This window comes from Saccopteryx leptura, chromosome 6, assembly GCF_036850995.1.
Source record: "Saccopteryx leptura isolate mSacLep1 chromosome 6, mSacLep1_pri_phased_curated, whole genome shotgun sequence".
NCBI classification, from domain to species: Eukaryota; Metazoa; Chordata; class Mammalia; order Chiroptera; family Emballonuridae; genus Saccopteryx; species Saccopteryx leptura.
The window spans coordinates 11,506,333-11,525,378 of NC_089508.1; the positions used below are offsets into that span (position 1 = coordinate 11,506,333).

Below are 19,046 nucleotides of genomic sequence, written 5' to 3' on the forward strand. Positions count from 1 at the left end.
GGCCAGGTTGCCCCATGTGTGGCCCCAGGTCTCCCTGTGACGCCAGTAGCTGGGAGTAACTTGAGCAGAGTTCTCCAGGACGTGGGATGTAGGGGACACTGTGCTTCCCTCCACACATGCCCTGCTCCAGACTCTCAGGTGCACTTTGGTTTTCATATTTTCACATCTCTGAAGTCAGGTGTGTCCAACAGCCAGTGGCATCTTGCAAGTTGCGTCAGTTGAAACTGAAGTCAGGTTCCTATGCAGGGCGTTGACGTTAGCCTGTGCCAGCCACCAGGAACACTCCCGTTCTCTGCCTGTGGTTCGCAGTCCCGGGGAGACCACTCCCTCTCTCCACCCAGCGCCAGGGGCAGAAAGGCGTGTTCCCTGCTCCTCCTCTGTGCAGTGGGCTTATCTCCTTTCTTTTAGTCTGCGGACACAGCGCCTCGATTATACTCGCCATCCTGGGCCTTCTTCCCTTGAGGGGAGGTACATAAAATAATGGTGCCACTTAACATATAGAGGTGGGTCAGCAGCGTTCTTTCTGCAAAAGGCCAGATAGCAAATACTTCCAGCTCCATCATAGTGGTCTAATGCTACCACTGTAGCCACTATGTAAATGAATGGACATGGCTGTGTTCCCATAAAACTTTATTTACAAACGCAGGTAGCCATCCAGATTTGGCTCACAGTCTGTAGTTTGCTGGTCTCTCATCTAGAGCCTCTGAGGTCTGCTGGAGGCCGTATTTCCTTGAACTTGCTGTGTACCCAGCCCCAGACAGGCAAGGGGCCAACAGTCAGCCACACTCTTGCTCTCACACACTTATATTTTGGTGGGAGAAACCACACACCAGGAAGGAAAGAAAAGGGTTAAGTGTGGCATCAGATGAGTGGGTGCCAGGCCGTCACTGGGTGAAGGGACACAGAGGTGACAGTGTATGGGAACTGGAACAAGACCTGGGCAGCTCTGTGACAGCCCCCCCGCCCCCAGAGAGACATGAAGATGAAGCAGAAGCAGCTGAGGAAAGCCGGGCTGCAGCCGCGGCCGCCCCAGTGGGGTCCTGGGCGTGTGGGGGCTGGTCTCGTCATTTACTCTTCTCATTTTGAGCCTGTTGTTTTCATCTGTAAATCGGGGACAAAAACACGTCTGTTCCTCTCCTTGCCCTCCCTCCCCTGCAGGGAGGTGTGAGGGCCCTTCACCAGGGCTCTTTGTCCCCGGAATAGTCCAGGAACGTAGACTATTTGTTGGGGCTCCCCAAATCCAAGGTGTTTTGCGATCAGCGTGCAAGGCCTGGCCAGGTGCACCTCTAGAGGGACTGGGTACCCTGAAGCTACTCAAGAAACTGGCCCAGGGGTCACTCCTACCCCTTCTGACCTGTCTCGGCTTCTCACAGTCCCCAAAGTTAGCTTCCCGACACCCCCGGCCCCTGTGGCCCCTGCGCAGGCCCACCCTTCAGAGCACTCGAGGACCATGGGGAAGGTCTGCGCAGAGGGCCGCCCCCGCCCAGCAACGAGCAGTCCTCTGGCCAGGTCCCCAGGTCAGAGTTAGCCAGGAGGAGACGTGTGTCCCTTTCAAAATAAGCCACGCTCTGGGTTAATTTTCACGCCACCAGAAGCGGTTGGGTGACAGGGTCTGTCCAGTCAAGGGCGCTGAGTAGGCCCCTCTGAGTGCCCACTGTGGTGCAGCCAGGCCCCGTGGTGTCCTTGTGGCTCCTGCAGGCTTTCCAGCCTGCTTCCACTTGTGTCCACCTGCCCTGGGTGCCCCCCAGGCCTGCTCTGCCATCCTGCTTACTGCCCGTGGACACCCAGGGCGTGGGTGGGAGGTGCCCTGAGCTCAGGGGGGCTGGGCCAGGCTGGGGTGCAGGGTAAGAAGGTGGGCACTGCCTGCAGGTGGCCAGACGGCTCAGCCCGGCCCAGCCTCTGGCCCCGGGGGCTCCCTATCCCCAAGGCTCACCCTTCTTGGCTGCCGGTGCTTAGGAGTGGAGACGGGCGCAGCCGTTGGCACAAGCCCTGCAGGGTGTCTGTTTTCCCCAGGCTCCTCCCCAGGACCGTCTCTCATACCCCCGGTCGGGACAGGCTCTGGTCGGAGCGGCGGGAGGACTGTCGGGCACACCGGGGCGGCAGGGGGCCTGTGTGCCTCGCTAGCGGGAAGGACGCCAGGTACATCTCAGCGCCTGCCTGCGTGGCCTCCGCCCAGATCACGTCCTCGTGCATGACTGTCGCATTGCGTGGTCCTGGAGCTGTGGGGTCGTTGGCAGACAGAGCCGGGGCCCCTTCGCCTGGGCCCTGGTGCGCATGGGAGCTCATCCTGCCTGACCTGCGTTGAGGGGCCTGGGTCCCAGGGATCAGCCAAGTGTCCTGGGCCCAGGGGCCACACGGGGCCTCGGGGCCCATGCCGTGCTTGGGGGTCATTCAGGGGAAGCGACAGGCAGCCTTTTCCAGAACCTGGCCCGAGCTAGGCTCGTGGGTGTGTGATTCCTGTATTCATACGCCTGCTCTTCTGTGTGCTCAGGACCATGTTTCTGCCCGACCAGCCGACCTTCCTTCCCTCTCCGGGGACGAATGAGCCGACTTCATCGCTCCCATTACCCTGGGGGTCGGTCTGCCTGTCTGGGTGCCCCGTGAGAGTGAGGGGCATGGGATGCAGTGGAAGTGGGCATAGATCGGGGGTTGTGGCCGGTAGGAGGTGGGGGGTGTGTCGGGCTGTGCCAGCTTCCAGGGCCAGGCAGAACTGTGTGCCTCTCGAATGTCTCTATGGAAGTCCGTGTTCGGACTTCCTGTCTTTCCCTAAGTTGTTGGGAAACAGCTGCACCCTTTGTATTTTAAACACTCACGTGCCCAGTGGCAGCCTGGCCGTGTCTCAAGTGCCCCAGGAAAAGGAGTTCCGTGGGCAGCGACCGGGAGGACTGGGAAGGCTGGGTTGGATGGCGTTCCTGGACCTCCTCACCCCAGGCGTTTGACACTCAGGTGTGTCCCCCGTCCGGACCTGCTCGAGTCAGAGCAGCTGCACACGCCCGGCCCCCTTTCTGATGCTCTGGCTGTGAAACACACGACCCACTGTGGGAACGGGGCCTCGGGCTGGGGAAGGCCAGTCCTGATCCTGGCTGACAGCAGCCGAGTGGGGCTCGTTAGGCCAGTCGTTTTTGTGTGGGAAGAGATGCTTGAAACAGGAGCCCTGAATAGGGATGTGTGTGTCCGTGGTATAGTGTCTCCTTGGGGTAAAGGGGTGCCTGGCTCGCTGGGACCCCAGCTGGCTGCTGCCAGACGCTGAGCCTGAACGCTGTTGCGGCCACCATTTCTCGTGGCTGGGGTGGTGCTGCCCCCTCGTGTCGGGCAGTGGAGTCTCCATCCCTGCTTTGAGCTTCTCACTGGCTTCTTCCTGTGTTTGCTTTTTCAGACCGCGAGTCCATCTTCTTCAACAGCCACAACGTGTCCAAGCCGGAGTCGTCATCAGTCCTGACCGAGGTGTGTACATACCTCCCGCCGTGGCGGCCTGGTGCCAGCCTGGTGTGGGCCTGCTCTTGGCTGGGGGCCCCGGGCTGAGCTCTCCAATGGAGCCGGGTGGGAGGGACCCTCCTCCTTGCTAGGGGCCCGAGTAGGATCCCGAGGCCCCTCTTGCTGGCTGGCTTCAGGCCTCCGTGCTAGTGACCTTCACGCCCGTGCCCGCCTGGCGCTAGGTTCCTCCAGATGGAAGGTTTCTAACTTCTCCCTGCATGAGAAAATCCCCCCGGTCAGTGGGAATTTGGTTACCCAATTTTCACTGATTTTTAAAAAGGGGTGGGCGGCAGTGCCCTCTCCTTATCTCCTTTTTTTTTGCCTTGTCACAACCCAGGTGAGATTTTATTTTTAATTAATTTTAATGGGATGACGTTGATAAATCAGGGCACATATGTTCAGAGGAAACATCTCTAGGTTATTTTGACATTTGATTATGCTGCATTCCCATCACCCAAAGTCCAGTCGTTCCTTATCTCCTTTTATTTTCCTTGTCCATGCGACTTCCGTGGGTGCTAAGAGCCCATTGTTACTTCTGTGGGTGCCGGCTGGTTCCGTGGGTGGCGGGCTCGGGCTGCTGGTCAGAGAAGGCTGTGTCCTGCAGCGCTGCAGCCAGGCCCCAGACTGGCCTCCAGGGGCGGGGTAGGGTGGGGCGGGGCAGGGCGGGGCTGTGCTCCGCCAGGCCACCGACTCCTCCAAGCTCCCAGCTGCCCCCTCAGGGGCAGAGCCGCGATTCACCCCAGGTCGGGTCTTCCAAGAATTTAGGACTTTTTATCTCAGGAGAGACCGCGAAGCAGTTAGAAATTGCCCTGGGGCCACCCTCTGCTGTCCCTCCAAGCTCATGGAGCTAGAAGGCTCTGTAGCCACTTCCTCTGAACTGGGAGCCCTCTGCTGCGTGGGCTGCTCCCCTGAATCATAGCTGTCCCGCTGTTCTAGGAGGACCTGCCTGTGTCCCCTTCCCTGTCCTGGGCTGGCCCACCAACAAGGTCCAGAGCAGCCCCCGCCCGGGCTCCACCCCTCCATCCCTGTCAGGTGTCGGCCTCTGCTTGCCTCGCCAGCTCCTGCCCCGGCCCAGGCCGCCTGCCCCTTTCCGGTTTGTTTCTGGTTCCTCTGAGGGTGGACAGCACAGGCGTGGAAGGACCTGGGGAACACCGGCGCCCTTCAAGAGGCTGACAGTCAGGGAAGCTTGGGGAACAGCCGGATTTTAAACAGTGCCTCTCGGCGCCCGGCTGTGCGCATTGTAACATGTAGATAGTCGTGCAAGAAGGGCTTCTGGCCTCCTAAGCTTCAGACACTTCATGAGCCCAGTGCCGCAGGGCGCTTCCCTGCGAGGCTGTCAGACGCTGCTCGGCCAGGGCAGAGGAAGTTGGCATGCCGCAGACTTCCCAAGGCGCTATCCCTGCCCATCCCTTACGCAGTCTGTGGGGCTAGTGGCCACTGGGGCTAACTGGTGCCAGAGGGCCCCTGGGACGGCCATAGTGTGACCCACCCAAAAATGAGCTATCTCCCACTCAGCCTGCTTCTTTGTCTGTAAAATGGGAGAGTCGGCCTCAGAACACTGCGGGGCCGTCTGTGTACCTGCGGGCTCTGCCATTGTCCCCTCCCAGCTCAGAACTGCTGGTCAGGAATCCCGCAGAACTGAGGGGGATGCAGTCAGCCCTCCCCTTTCCGTCTAGGACAGAGCCTCTCCGGCACACCTGCAGGCTGGTCAGCAAGGACAGCTCCATGCCAGACACGCCCCTTCTTGTCCTCCTGCCCGCCGAGGGGCCCTCCATCCCCTGCTCCTGCAGGGGGCGCTGCCCTGGCCTTGAGGCCCCCCTCCATCCCCTTCTCCTGCAGGGGGCGCTGCCCTGGCCTTGAGGGTCCCCTCCATCCCCTTCTCCTGCAGGGGGCGCTGCCCTGGCCTTGAGGCCCCCCTCCATCCCCTGCTCCTGCAGGGGGTGCTGCCCTGGCCTTGAGGCCCCCCTCCATCCCCTGCTCCTGCAGGGGGCGCTGCCCTGGCCTTGAGGGCCCCCCTCCATCCCCTTCTCCTGCAGGGGGGCTGCCCTGGCCTTGCGGCCCCCCTCCATCCCCTTCTCCTGCAGGGGGCGCTGCCCTGGCCTTGAGGCCCCCCTCCATCCCCTTCTCCTGCAGGGGGTGCTGCCCTGGCCTTGCGGCCCCCCTCCATCCCCTGCTCCTGCAGGGGGCGCTGCCCTGGTCTTGGGGCCCCTCCATCCATCCCCTTCTCCTGCATGGGGTGCTGCCCTGGCCTTGAGGCCCCCCTCCATCCCCTTCTCCTGCAGGGGGCGCTGCCCTGGCCTTGAGGCCCCCCTCCATCCCCTTCTCCTGCAGGGGGCGCTGCCCTGGCCTTGAGGCCCCCCTCCATCCCCTTCTCCTGCAAGGGGCGCTGCCCTGGCCTTGCGGCCCCCCTCCATCCCCTGCTCCTGCAGGGGGCGCTGCCCTGGCCTTGAGGCCCCCCTCCATCCCCTTCTCCTGCAGGGGGCGCTGCCCTGGTCTTGAGGCCCCCTCTCCATCCCCTTCTCCTGCAGGGGGCGCTGCCCTGGCCTTGAGGCCCCCCCTCCATCCCCTTCTCCTGCAGGGGGCGCTGCCCTGGCCTTGAGGCCCCCTTCCATCCCCTGCTCCTGCAGGGGGCGCTGCCCTGGCCTTGAGGCCCCCCTCCATCCACAGCTGGCTGCCCGGAGGGTGCACCCAGCCCCCACACCCAGCCTGCAGGCCCAAAGCAGCAGTACAGGGTTACGAGTGTGGGCACTGGCCCAGCTGCCTGGGGTCAGACCCTGCTCCCCTGTGTGGCCTCAAGGAGTTGCGGTGCCTCTCTGAGCCTTGGGCTCCCCGTCGTGGGACTCGGGGAGCTCCTGAGACAGTGCCCGGTGCACAGTAAGTGCCCAGGCAGTGTCGCTGTGACGGGCGACCCACAGGAACACCGCCCACTTCCTCCAGCGCGGCCTCGTTTTCCAGAACACCATTGGCTCCTCTCTGTTAATGCCCATGGGCAGGACTTCCATGACTTTATCTGGTTCTAGGTGGCTATTTGGTCTCAGATCATCGAAGGGCTTTGGAGGATTTCTGAGATTCTATGGCTGAGCTGAGAAAGTGCTTTTATAAACAGGGTGTCACGAGACTTGGTTCTATGCAGCCCCCGAGCTCCGTTGCTGCCGGGCCTGCGCTGTGAGCCTTCAACATCAGCTCAGTCCTCACCACAGTCCCCTGTGTGGGTGTCTCTGTCATGCAGCCCCCGAGCTCCCGTTGCTGCCGGGCCTGCGCTGTGAGCCTTCAACATCAGCTCAGTCCTCACCACAGTCCCCTGTGTGGGTGTCTCTCTCACCCCACTTACTGGGGTGAGAGAACAAGAGCCAGAAGGGTCCCTTATGGTGCAGAGCAGGCAGCGGGCGGGACCAGTAGCGAGCCGTCGTGTTGGGCTGAGCCTCTGATGTCACTGTGAGAGTGACGGGAGGTAGGCAGGTGCTGAGTGACGTGTGCCTGTCACAGCCCCTTAGAAAGTATTTCCTTCATAAGATGCCAAGGCAGCAGGGTCTGGGCAGGAGGGCCCCGCCTTTGTGGTAGAGCCGGCGGGGGAAGGAGGTTCACATCAGGGCCCAGACGCTGCCCAAATGTGGGGGTCCCTGCTGTGCGCGGGTTTGGAAGTTCCCCATCTGCCATCACGGTTTCCTGTGCCGGGGGACAAGGACCACTCGTCCTCGGTGCCCAGAGCTCTGTCCCCAGCCCTCCTGACCCAGCCTCACTTTTTTAAAAGTGACCGAGTCGGTGGTGTTACGTACATTTACCGCGTGTGCAGTCACCCCCTCTATCCAATTCCAAAACATGTTCGTCCCCCAAGAAGCCCCTTCCCCTATAGCGTCCCTCCCCAGCCCCTCTCCTGGCCCCGGGCACCGACCTGTCTGCTGCTTGTCTCTGTGGATTTAGCTCTTCCAGGCCTTTTACCTGAAGGGGATCGTGCAGTGTGCAGCCCACTGTGTCTGGCCCTTTCCCTTAGGCTGCTGTCAGGGCTCACCCACGTCGTAGCGCTGTATGGCAGTGCTCTGCTGTGTGGACGACACAGTCTGCTCATCTGCTGAGGGCGTTCCGGCTGTTCTGCCTGTTGGCTCTTACGAATAACGCTGCGGTGAACATCAGCATACAACACCTACTTCCAGTCCTTTGGGTCCACACCTCGGAGTGGACCTACAGGGTCACGTGGCCATTCCGTTTAACTTCCTGACCCAGCCTCACTTTTCTTTCTGGTAGATCAGCCCCCCTCCTTCCTTCGGCCCCTGAGCCCACAATCCTCAAGACGCCAGCATTCATTGAGCACGTCTTGTGAGCCCTGCTCTGGCTGACTTAGAGGGGACACCATGCTGCCCCTGCCCCAGAATCAGGTGGAAGCGTCACTGGCCCTGTTTTGAGGCTCAGAGAGCTCGAGTCCTTTTCCCTAAGGCCACAGAGCGGTCACGTCACTGTTGGGGTTCCGATCCAGGTCCGTCTGACTCTGAACCCTTTCAGTGCAGCCCTGCCCTTCCCCGCAGGCCCGGGCCGGGGGAACGGCCGAGCCGTGAAGACTCGTGCACCTGTCGCAGGCCTGGGCCGGGGCCGGCCGAGCCGTGAAGACTCGTGCACCTGTCGCAGGCCTGGGCCGGGGCCGGCCGAGCCGTGAAGACTCGTGCACCTGTCGCAGGCCCAGGCCGGGGCCGGCCGAGCCGTGAAGACTCGTGCACCTGTCGCAGGCCTGGGCCGGGGCCGGCCGAGCCGTGAAGACTCGTGCACCTGTCGCAGGCCCAGGCTGGGGAATGGCCGAGCCGTGAAGACTCGTGCACCTGTCCCAGGCCAGCTGTGTCCGGGCAGTGGTGGTGTTGGGACAGTGGACTGCCACTGGCCCCATGGAAGCTTTACTGAAAGCTGGACTCGGACCTAGGGGTCTGGTTGGAGTAGCAGAGTAGCCTTTTGGGGGGAAGCCCCTTCACATAGGCTGTGAGTCAGTGTGGGAACCCCATAATTAGCTGCTGTCGTGAAGGGGAGCTTGGTAAGCCCTGCTCAGGGGCCCTGTGAGCACCCCCCCACCCCGGTCGTGGGCAATAAATGAAGGCTGGTCCACAGAACCCACTGCCCGAGGCTGTGGCCAGTGCGGAGATGCGGACAGTGCCCACCCTGCACCCAGCTCTGCCCTGACTGCCAGCCGCTCGCCACGCGCTCCTGCAGGTCCCTGCCCTGCGCCTCTGCGTCCAGCACCTCTGTGTCCAGCGTGCCCTCGCCGGGCCTTCCTGCTCCCACGGCCCCCCACCTTTACGGTCACTCATGCTCCCTGCCCCGTGAAGTCTGCCTGGGTTTTAGAGGCTCACAAACCTGGGTGCGAACTCAGGCCTGGATTTCTGTACTGCGTGGCCCTAGGACAGCCCTGACCGGGTCTGGGCGTCAGCTTCCCGTGTGTAAAATGCTGACGATGACACGCACCTCCAGGTTGCTCTAAGGACTAGAGAGGCAGTGGGCACTATGCACTTAGGGCCTGCCCAGTTGGCAGGACTTTGGAAATGGCTGTCCTGGCACTGACCGAGGTGGGTCTGCCCTGCCTCCTTGCCCGAGGGTCTCTGTGGTGGGGCATTGCCGCCCCCACCCATGGCTGACCCCTGCGCGTGTGCGTGGTGTGTTGGCAGCTGGACAAGATCGAGGGCGTGTTCGAGCGGCCGAGTGACGAGGTCATCCGGGAGCTGTCCCGGGCCCTGCGGCAGGCGCTGGGCGTGTCGCTCTTCGGGATCGACATCATCATCAACAACCAGACAGGACAGCACGCCGTCATCGACATCAACGCCTTCCCAGGTGAGCCGCAGGGACGGGTGTCCTCAGGCAGGTGACGGGGGCAGGCTTCCTCCCTCGCTGTAGGGCCTGCCCCCACCTGCTAATGGGGCGGCAGGGTGTGGGCAGGAGCGAAGGAGGTCAGGCCTGACATCCAGCCCAGGAGCGCACAGTGGGTCTGCACGAGCACGTGCTCTCTCACCCCCTCTCCTGCGCCTGCGCCTGCGCCGTCGGCGTTGGCTAGCCTTTATTGGTCAAATCCCAGCCGATCTCTTGGGCCCATGTAGATTTAAAGAGCTGAGAGGACGCTGGAAGGAATACAGCCCTTAGGTCACATGTAGGGCACTGTGTCCCGCAGACAGGGAGAAACTGTCCCGGTCACACTGTAGGTTGGTGACAAGGCTGTGCCCCTGACCCTTCTGAGAGCCACGGTGCCCCTGGAGTGGGGCATACGCTCCCTGCTGCCTGCGGAGCCCCCCCGCATGTGTGGGGGAAGCACGTGGCCGGCTCAGTGCCTCTCGAGTCTCTCTCAGCAAGGGTCCCAGCGGGACACACCACCACATGGGGCCTGTTCAGGGGCGTTTACAGGGTACAAGGGAGCCCTCGCGCACAGGGAGAGCTCACGGGGCGTCAGACCCCGCGCCGGCTCCTCGGGCCATGGGTGTCCAGCAGCGCCCCGTCCGAGGGGACTGCGTGCTAGGCTCTGGGAAGGAGTAACAGCAGTAGCTTCAGGTGTCATCGACACGCCACCCCGGGCCTGCCCTGAGAGCTTTGCTACGGCACCTCCTTTACCGATGGGACGTGGAGGCTCGGGGACGGCACCTCCTTTACCGATGGGACGTGGGGGCTCGGGGACGGCACCTCCTTTACCGATGGGACGTGGGGGCTCGGGGACGGCACCTCCTTTACCGATGGGACGTGGAGGCTCGGGGACGGCACCTCCTTTACCGATGGGACGTGGGGGCTCGGGGACGGCACCTCCTTTACCGATGGGACGTGGGGGCTCGGGGACGGCACCTCCTTTACCGATGGGACGTGGAGGCTCGGGGACGGCACCTCCTTTACCGATGGGACGTGGGGGCTCGGGGACGGCACCTCCTTTACCGGTGGGACGTGGAGGCTCGGGGACGGCACCTCCTTTACCGGTGGGACGTGGGGGCTCGGGGACGGCACCTCCTTTACCGGTGGGACGTGGGGGCTCGGGGACGGCACCTCCTTTACCGGTGGGACGTGGGGGCTCGGGGACGGCACCTCCTTTACCGATGGGACGTGGGGGCTCGGGGACGGCACCTCCTTTACCGGTGGAACGTGGAGGCTCGGGGACGGCACCTCCTTTACCGGTGGGACGTGGAGGCTCGGGGACGGCACCTCCTTTACCGGTGGGACGTGGAGGCTCAGGGCTGGATGATGTCCAGTCACCGGGCCACCAAGTAGAGCCGGGATAGGGGCCCCGTGACCACAAGGCTTCCTGTCTGTCGGCTCCAGCTGTGTCCAGGCCACTGGTGGGCAGTGTCAGTACTCACTCCTGCACAGCAGGAGCAGTGTTCCCCACAGAGACAGAGGAGGTGGCGTCTGCACAGCCTGGCACGGAGCTGGTGCCCCACGGTGCTGGCTCGCCTCTCAGCGGGAGAGCTGTGTGCCCAGCGTGGCCTGCACGGCCTCTGGCCAGGTGGCGCAGGCCTGATGGGCCCTCCCTGGCCTGCTGTCTACCCTCAGGCCTCCGCCCCCCCCCCCCCCCCAGGACATGCACACACCCTGCCCTAAGCCTCCAGCCTGTCTGGGGACAGCAGAGCAGTTGCTGAGGGAGCTAACGGCCTCTGCAGCGCCCCTCCCTGCTTGCGTCTCTACCCTGGAAACGCAGCAGCACGCTTGCTGGTGGCCCCCTCAGGCCGGGGTCAGCCCTGCCCTTCTCCCTCAGCCCAGGGCTGAAAGCCCCCCGTCCTAGCGGGATCCCAGGCCACCTGGTATTCAAGGCACAGGTGGGACCAAAGGGCCTGGGTCAGATCCTGGCACTGCCACTGAGGGGTGTTGTGTCCTCGTCTGGAAAACAGGGCGGCTCTGGGCCCGGGGCTGGTGCTCTGTGAGCCTGGATGAACGCCAGCTGTGGGTGTGAACATCACCTTCATCCTCATGGTGGACAGTCACACGTCCACCTGCTGATGGTGCTTTTTGTCTTTGGGGCCCATCACTTCACTCATGTTTCTTCACCTGTAAAATGGGGACAGAGTTGTGAAGATCAAGTGTGGGACGTGGTGCCGGGAAGCACTGTGCGGACCAGTCCCTTTACCCGTTTTTATTTTTACTGCGGGCACGTCTGCCTGCCCCTCGGTCCCGGTTCCATCAGACCACAGCGATTGTCTGCTGCCCGGCTGAGGCAGCCCTGCCCTCGGCACTGGGCAGGCTTCCTGTGAGGGTTCACGTGCCCCTCGTCCTCTCCGGGGTGGTGGCCTCGCAGCCGCGTGGGGTGGGGTGCGGTGTGGGCAGTGCCCAGGGCCCTCCGAAGCTGGCACACTGGTTTTCAGGGACATGCTTCCTGTCCTTGTTTTTTTACAGCCGTGCGCCTGGTCTCATCCTGCCAACTTGGTTTAGGAAGGCGGGGCACCCGCCCCATGTTGCATGTCTTTCGAAGCAGTTTTTGGGAGTCAGCAAAAACCTTGCCCTAGATTCTCATTCTGCCTGGTGGGCAGCTCCCGAGGTCTGGTTTGCTGACATTGGCATTCACGCCCGTGGTAGGAAATGCAGGCCCAGCAGTTTCTGGTCAGGAGACGTGGGCCCCGCTTCGTTAGGGGAGCTGGCGTCTGTGTAGTGGCCTTGTGGGTGCTCAGTCTTTGCCCCTCGGCTCTGATGCTCAGGGCGTGTGACACATGCGACACCCGCAGGGTTCTTGGGGGTGAGGGCTCACTTCTGGGAGCTGCTGCTGTGGCTCAGGCATCACCCATGTTCTAGCCCGCCTCGGTCGTGCCCACCCCGGGGGTCCTCAGCTGCCTGCTAGGAGGCTGAGCCTGGGCCACGTGGTGGGAGGGGTGTTTATGGTTCGGAAGGTGAGGAGGAGTGGGCCTTCAGTCCTGCCACCTCCAGCCCAGCCTCGTGATTAAACAAGCCCTGAGGCCGTGCCCGAGGGGAGCAGGGCCACTGGGTGTGTTCTTGTCAGCTCAAGTCCTATAGCTTCTCGCACTCTGGGGGCGGTGAGTTCAATGACCTGCCCTTTGGGGCCACACGCACCCGGCTTTGAGTCAGGCTGTGTACGTGCCATCGGGCTGTTACCTGCTGGGCCCCTCCCTCCCCCGCCCCTCCCCCGTGCCTGCGCCTGTCTCCAGTTCCACCTGGCTAAGTGCCACACTGTCTATCTTCCCCCCCCCCCCCCAGGCTACGAGGGCGTGAGCGAGTTCTTCACGGACCTCCTGAACCACATCACCACCGTCCTGCAGGGCCAGAGCACAGCGCCAGCCGCCGCGGGGGACGTGGCCCCACTGAGGCACAGCCTGGCGGGCGAGCGGACGTGCAGTGCCAGCCCGGGCTGCTGCGGCAGCGTGATGGGCCAGGACCCGCCCTGGACGGCGGAGGCCGGCGCGGGCAGCGCGGGCGGCGTGGGTGCCAGCAGCGCCACCAAGCTGCCGCACCAGAGACTCGGCTGCACTGCCGCCGTGTCGCCCAGCTTCCAGCAGCATTGTGTGGCCTCCCTGGCCACCAAGGCCTCCTCCCAGTAGCCACGGGGCCCAGGACCCAGAGGGCGGCGTGGGCCACGGAGCACAGCCACTGGGCGAGCGGCTCCCACTGGTGACAGCCTACTAAGAGTTCCCAACGGTCTGATCTTTTTGTTTTTTAATTTTTAACCTGATTTTTCTGATGTCGTTATCTAAATGAGGGGTGGGGGGAGACGGAAGAGAGCCCCAGTGGTCCAGCCTCCTGGAAAAGGGACACCCTGCCTAATTCCTGCTGTGCAGATCTCTTCACTGAGTTTACACACGCTTGTGTTTTCAACACTAGATCTGAGTGTGAGGAGGGGTGTGTGTGCGTGTGTGGTTGCGGTGCGTGTGTGAGTGTGTGCACATCCATGTCTTGGTCTCAATGGCTGCTGCGGACCAGGCCTTGGGGACCCTGGAGGGGGCCACTCGTGGTCAGGCTGTGCACGCTGAGCAGAGCAAGTGGACGCTCCCTGTTCTCTCTCCTCTCTCTGCGCCCCAGCCCCAGGCCTGCGCAGCTCCGGGAGGCGGGGCCTGCACAGCTCCGGGAGGCGGGGCCTGAGCAGCTCCGGGAGGCGGGGCCTGCACAGCTCCGGGAGGCGGGGCCTGACACCTACCGGCTGTGCCGCTGCCCTTCCGGAAGGCATGAGCCCAGGCGGCGAGAGGCCGCAGCTGCCGTGTCCTGCGGGGGTCCTGCTGGGGGTCTGGGCTATTGCCGCCTGCCTCCTCCCGGAAGGGAAGAGGAAGAAAGCTGCCCAGGGGAGGCCAAGGCCCTGGAATGCACCCGGCCCCACGCCGCGTGCCCCACGCAGCCCTGCAAGGGGCCTCGTTCCTTGCCCAAGCACTGCTGCTCGTCTGGACCCGGGAGGAGGCTGTCTGGGTGGGGGCCCCCAGGCCGATCCTGCCTGTGCCAAGGATTTGTGCCACCAAGGACTTTGGGCAAATCATTCTGAGAGTCGCCGGGCCGCCATGCCCGCAGCCAAGACCAGAACTCCGAAGGGCGGGCCTGACGCCTCGGCCCCTGCGGTGCGGCCTGCTTTTCCGAGAAGTCCGCCTGGATGAGCCTCCCCTCGGCACTGAGGCGATTTGGGGTGCTCCTCCCAGGCAGGGGGCGGCCGCCACACGCGTCAGTTCCTGTTCACGTCTGCCTGTCCCCCCGCCCCGTACCCAGCGGGCCCGATCCCCTTCCTACTCACTGCACGCCCCAGCACTGAGCCCGCCGGGTGTGGGGAGCAGCAGCCCAGGGTGAGAACACAATGCCCCCTCCCCGGTTACGGTCCTCCGCGGGCCAGCCGGGCTGTCAGCCCCTCAGAGAGGGGGCAGCGAGGGTCTCGGCCTGTCCTGGAACAAGGTGAGCAGGGGGAGAGAGGCGTGGGACCCCTGAGTGGATGGTATGTCTGGGATGCCCGTTGACTGAGGAGGAGCAGAAGGCCTCTGGCTGCCCTGCGTGGTCCAGGCAGGGTGGCCCGAGAGGGGCTGCTGAGCTGGGTGCCTGGAGGCCCCGGGCCTGGCCCAGCGGGGCGGGGCGTTGCCCGCCTCCGGGCCTGGGGTGAGGGGTGGGTGCCCCGGAGACCGAGGGCGGGCCGCTGACTCACCGCGTTTACACGACCTGAGTGTAGAACCCCGATTATACTGTCTGTACGTTGCCTCCCCTGGGTCAGCCTGAGCCCCGGGGAGTGGGGGAGTGTGACTGGCCTCTCGCACTGCTTTGTCCCCAAAATAAACTACTGAAATCAAACTGCATTTCACACGTGTTTACACAATGTTGCTAAAAGTTTGTCACCCAGTCTTTTAATAAAATGGCTTTACCTTTTTGAACAAAACTTCAATCCCAGTTTGCATCGAGAACGGGTGGGGAATGCGATGGGACCCCTGCTGCCAGGACGGGACCCCGTTTAATACATGTCATCCCTCCGTGTCACGCACGTTAGTGTCCAGGCCCCAGATATCAAATAACCGTTTTCGGCGACGTGGCGTGTTCCACTGGCCCCAGTGCGGGTGGCAGACGTGGTGATGGCTTTTTCCAGGAGTGGAGACCGAGGGGTCAGTGGCTTCACACAGGCGGGGGAGCTGCCAGCGGTGGGCAGGGCTCAGCCACACCCAGGCACGTGCCAGCCTCGCTTCCCCTGGACTCGTGACCACCGCGCGGCAGACGGCGGCCATCTCTAAAGGGGGTCGGGAGCGTCGAGGACAGGGACTGGGTGGTGAGGAGCACTGCCCTCCCACCCCCATGTCACTTGAGTGCACACTGACCCTGTCCACGGAGTTGGTTTCCCTCAGGCCTCCTTGTCATTGACCTGTATTTACCAGTTGGTGGTCATGTTGCTGTCTGTGGCCTTGCAGCATCTGGTGACATTTGGCCACATTTTGGCCGGGGCCTTGGGTAGATATGGAGGTCACATGTGAGGTCCCTGCCTGGGCCAAGTTCTGCTTGTGGACGTTTGATTATGTAATAATGTGGGACCAGGCGTGTAGCCAACTTTGTGCAGGTGCTGGATATCTGTCCCCACCAGGGGCCCCTCCTAGAGCAGGGTCCTTGCCTTTGGCATCATGGAGGTGCCAGGTTTGTAGCACTTGGCTCGGGCTGGGCTGAAGCCATCCCGTGTCACCTGCAGAGGGCAGACCCTGCTGATGCCCCCGAGGGGTCGGCAGAGCATCCTTGAAGCGGGCCTGCCTGCAGCTTTAGTCCTGTCTTTGAAGGAGAACACCATGACAAAGATCGCCTCTTGACCCAGAGGACTGGGCTTCATGGAAGGCTGAGGAACCTTGGCAGGAAGCCGTAGTTTTTAAGCCAACTGGGGAAGGCAGCTGTTGTCTGTCCTTGTCCTAGACTGGAAGACTGGCCCTCACACTGGTTGCTGGCCATGAGAGCCATTGAATAGCTTCCCTCGTGTCCCTGGGGTTTGCACCTGCTCTGACCTCTGTCCCCGAAAAACTGATCCTTCACCCATGAGATCCCTGGAAAACCCCACTCCCTTCTTGGGTCAAAGCCCAAGGGCCCTGAGCCGCAGAGACCTTGAGCTGGGAGCTGGCTGTCCTGCGGGAGCCTGGCCCCTCACCCTGGCTCACCACGAGGCCGAGAAGTGCCTCGATCCCTGACAGAAGTTCTGGGCTTCTCCCTTCTCGGTCAGCCTGGCCGCGCCCTGATGCCACTGAAATCTGCCGGGTGTGTCTGAGCCTGAGCCCCAGTCCGAGATGATGTGGTGTTCAGACGGGCAATTCTCCCCTCGGTCCTGTGCTTCATGACAAAGGGTCCGTGCCTGTGCCCCTAAACACACGCACACACGCACACTGTTGAGAGGGGAGCTGACCGTTACGGAACAGCCTGGGCCCTTGTAATGCGGGTGGCCGAGGTCAGGCAGGTCCACACTGGATTCGGGCGGACGGTAGAGAAACTGCAGAGCCAGCAGGCGTTGGGCCATTCCCGTTGAATAGATTCTCACAACAGCAGACGAGAAAACTGGAGGGGAAACTTCTCACGGCAGCAAGCGAACAAACTTGCAGAAAAACAGACCCTCCCTGTGGCGGCCAAGCACTCTGCAATCCGCACCGCCCTGAGGGCAGGCACCTGTAGCCTGACACGGACTACCCACACGTGGCGCTGTCCCCTGCTCACGCACTAATTGTGCTGAGTGCTTGCAGCTGGTAAACCAGCGAGCCAGCCTAACCCGCTGTTTTCCCACAGGCCTCGTCCTGTTCTGACCGCCAGGCCTCACCAGACCACTGGGGCCGTTCCCAGAGATGGCTGCATTTCCCCTTCCCGAGTTGTCAATGACCTGGCAGCTTAGAGGGACAGTCCCTTTGCCACAGCCGAGCGACCTCTTCTTCCGAGGCTGTGCGTGGGGTCAGACCCTCTGGAGCTTGCTTTCTCTCAAAGGCCCCGTGCGTGGTGGTTTCACGCCCTCCGGCCGTTTTGGTTTTAGTGCAGACACCTGTGCTGTGTGGCAGGTGCTACTTGCTTCAACCCTGTTCACAAGCGGCGTTTACCAGGACCCCGAGCTGGCTTCTGTTTCCTCTGTACACACACGTACATGTTTATAGGAATATGAATACTACATATAAAAGCAAACCCAGAAGCTTTGTCGGCTGGCCCTTTTGAATGGGTGGCGTGTTTGCTAGGTGGGATTGGGATCACGCCCGTCTTGGGGACGGCTTCTTTCAGGGACAAGGTGCAAGGTGACCCGTGTTCTCTCCATTTGCTAACCAGCCCTGACAGTGGGTGTTTGACCCTTGACCAACTCGTGGCAGGTAGCGTTTGTTTCTGTAACTGATGGGGATGGAGGGAATACCTGGCTCTGAAACGCGTGAAGAAATAAACCGCTTACAGCACAAGGTCCTTGGAGGTGTCCGCTGCGCTCCGGACTGCGGGCGTTAGCAGCAGGAGGCAACCCCCATGCCCACCTCACACAGGAAGCCCAGAGATGCCGAGACCCCTCAGAGGACTTGCATTGTCATCATAATGGTTTTCTTCAGGCTAAGCCTCTTGAATCCTCACCAGATCATGGTGGTGATGACTAGTGAGCTAGTAAGTACTAACCACATTTTATAAATGAGGAAACTGAGGCTGAGAGGGCCAGGAACACTTGCCCAAGCTAGGCTGATGTCAAAACCCATATTTCCGGGCAGTGGCTTTTTTTTTTCTTTTTTTTTTTTTTTTTAAGTGAACAGAGGGGAGATAGTGAGACAGACTCCTGCATACGCCCAGACTGGGACCCACTCAGCAAGTCCCATCTGGGACCGATGCTCGAGTCAACTAAGCTATCCTCAGTCCCCAGGGCTGACGCTCGGACCAACCAAGCTATCCGAGGCTGACACTCAAACCCACTGAGCCACTGGCTGCGAGAGGGGAAAAGAGAAGGGAAGAGAAGCAGATGGTCACTTCTCATGTGGGCCCTGACCAGGGATCAAACCTAGAACGTCCGCGTGCCAAGCCGACGCTCCACCACTGAGCCAACCGACCAGGGCCCGGCAGTGGCTTTTTTAAGCCAGGGCTTGTTATCTGCAAGCCTAGGTCTCCCTAGGCAGTGCAGTGGTCCCCAACCTTTTCTGTGCCACGGCCCGGTTTAATGTCAGAAAATATTTTCACAGACCAGCCTTTAGGGTGGGACGGATAAATGTAACACGTGACCTAGACAAGCATCAAGAGTGAGTCTTAGACGGATGTAACAAAGGGCCCAAGGCAGCCACTCACAGATGTGTGCTCGATAACTGAACGGTCCACACTGGTCCAGCGCACCAGCCCAATCCATTCTGATGTTTAACTTTGCAGTCCCCACGGTTAAATGTTTTAGGCATCACCCTTGCCTGTGACTTTGATGAGTCATTTTACTTGTGAGCCTCAGTTTCCTCATTCTCAAAACAGACGGAGACTTGCTGTGCTCTAGTGCAGTGGTCCCCAACCTTTTCTGTGCCACGGCCCGGTTTAATGTCAGAAAATATTTTCACAGACCGGCCTTTAGGGTGGGACGGATAAATGTATCACGTGACCGAGACAAGCATCAAGAGTGAGTCTTAGACGGATGTAACAAAGGGAATCTGGTCATTTTTTAAAAATAAAACATTGTTCAGACTTAAATATAAATAAAATGGAAATAATGTAAGCTATTTATTCTTTCTCTGCAGACTGGTACCAAATGGCCCATGGACCGGTACCGGTCCGCGGCCCAGGGGTTGGGGACCACTGCTCTAGTGAACTAAGTGTGTAGGAACTTGACCTGACCAAGTGGTGGCGCAGTGGATACAGCGTCGGCATGGGGTGATGAGGACCCAGATTCAAAACCCAGAGGTCACTGGCTTGAGCACAGGCTCACCCAGCTTGAACACGGGGTCGCCGGCTTGAGCCCAAAGGTCACTGGCTTGAGCAAGGGGTCACTGGCTCGACTAGAGCCCCCCAGTCAAGGCACGTATGAGAAAGCAATCAATGAACAACTAAATGACGTAACTACAAGTTGATGTTTATCATCTCCCTTCCTGTGTCTGTCTGTCTCTAAAAAAAAGGTACAGGAACTTTATACGCCCAGATCATCATGCAGGTACCAGGTCAGAGAGGCTGGCATTCATGCCAAGGGGACCTATGGCCTTGGGAGCAGGCACTGTCCTGGGCTTCAG

General features: G+C 61.4%; 1 protein-coding gene across 2 annotated transcripts in view; it reads left to right on the forward strand.

The window, feature by feature from the left end:
- Positions 1 to 14,753, forward strand: part of ITPK1 (inositol-tetrakisphosphate 1-kinase) — a 164,987-nt gene extending 150,234 nt beyond the window's left edge. For both annotated transcript variants that reach the window (XM_066341650.1, XM_066341651.1), the window contains 3 exons: positions 3,377 to 3,444; positions 9,117 to 9,279; positions 12,622 to 14,753. In XM_066341650.1, coding sequence (XP_066197747.1) covers positions 3,377 to 3,444; positions 9,117 to 9,279; positions 12,622 to 12,962 — 572 coding nt within the window. In that variant the 3' untranslated portion in view covers positions 12,963 to 14,753. The remainder of the gene's footprint in view (positions 1 to 3,376; positions 3,445 to 9,116; positions 9,280 to 12,621) is intronic.
- Positions 14,754 to 19,046: the final 4,293 nt, after the last annotated feature.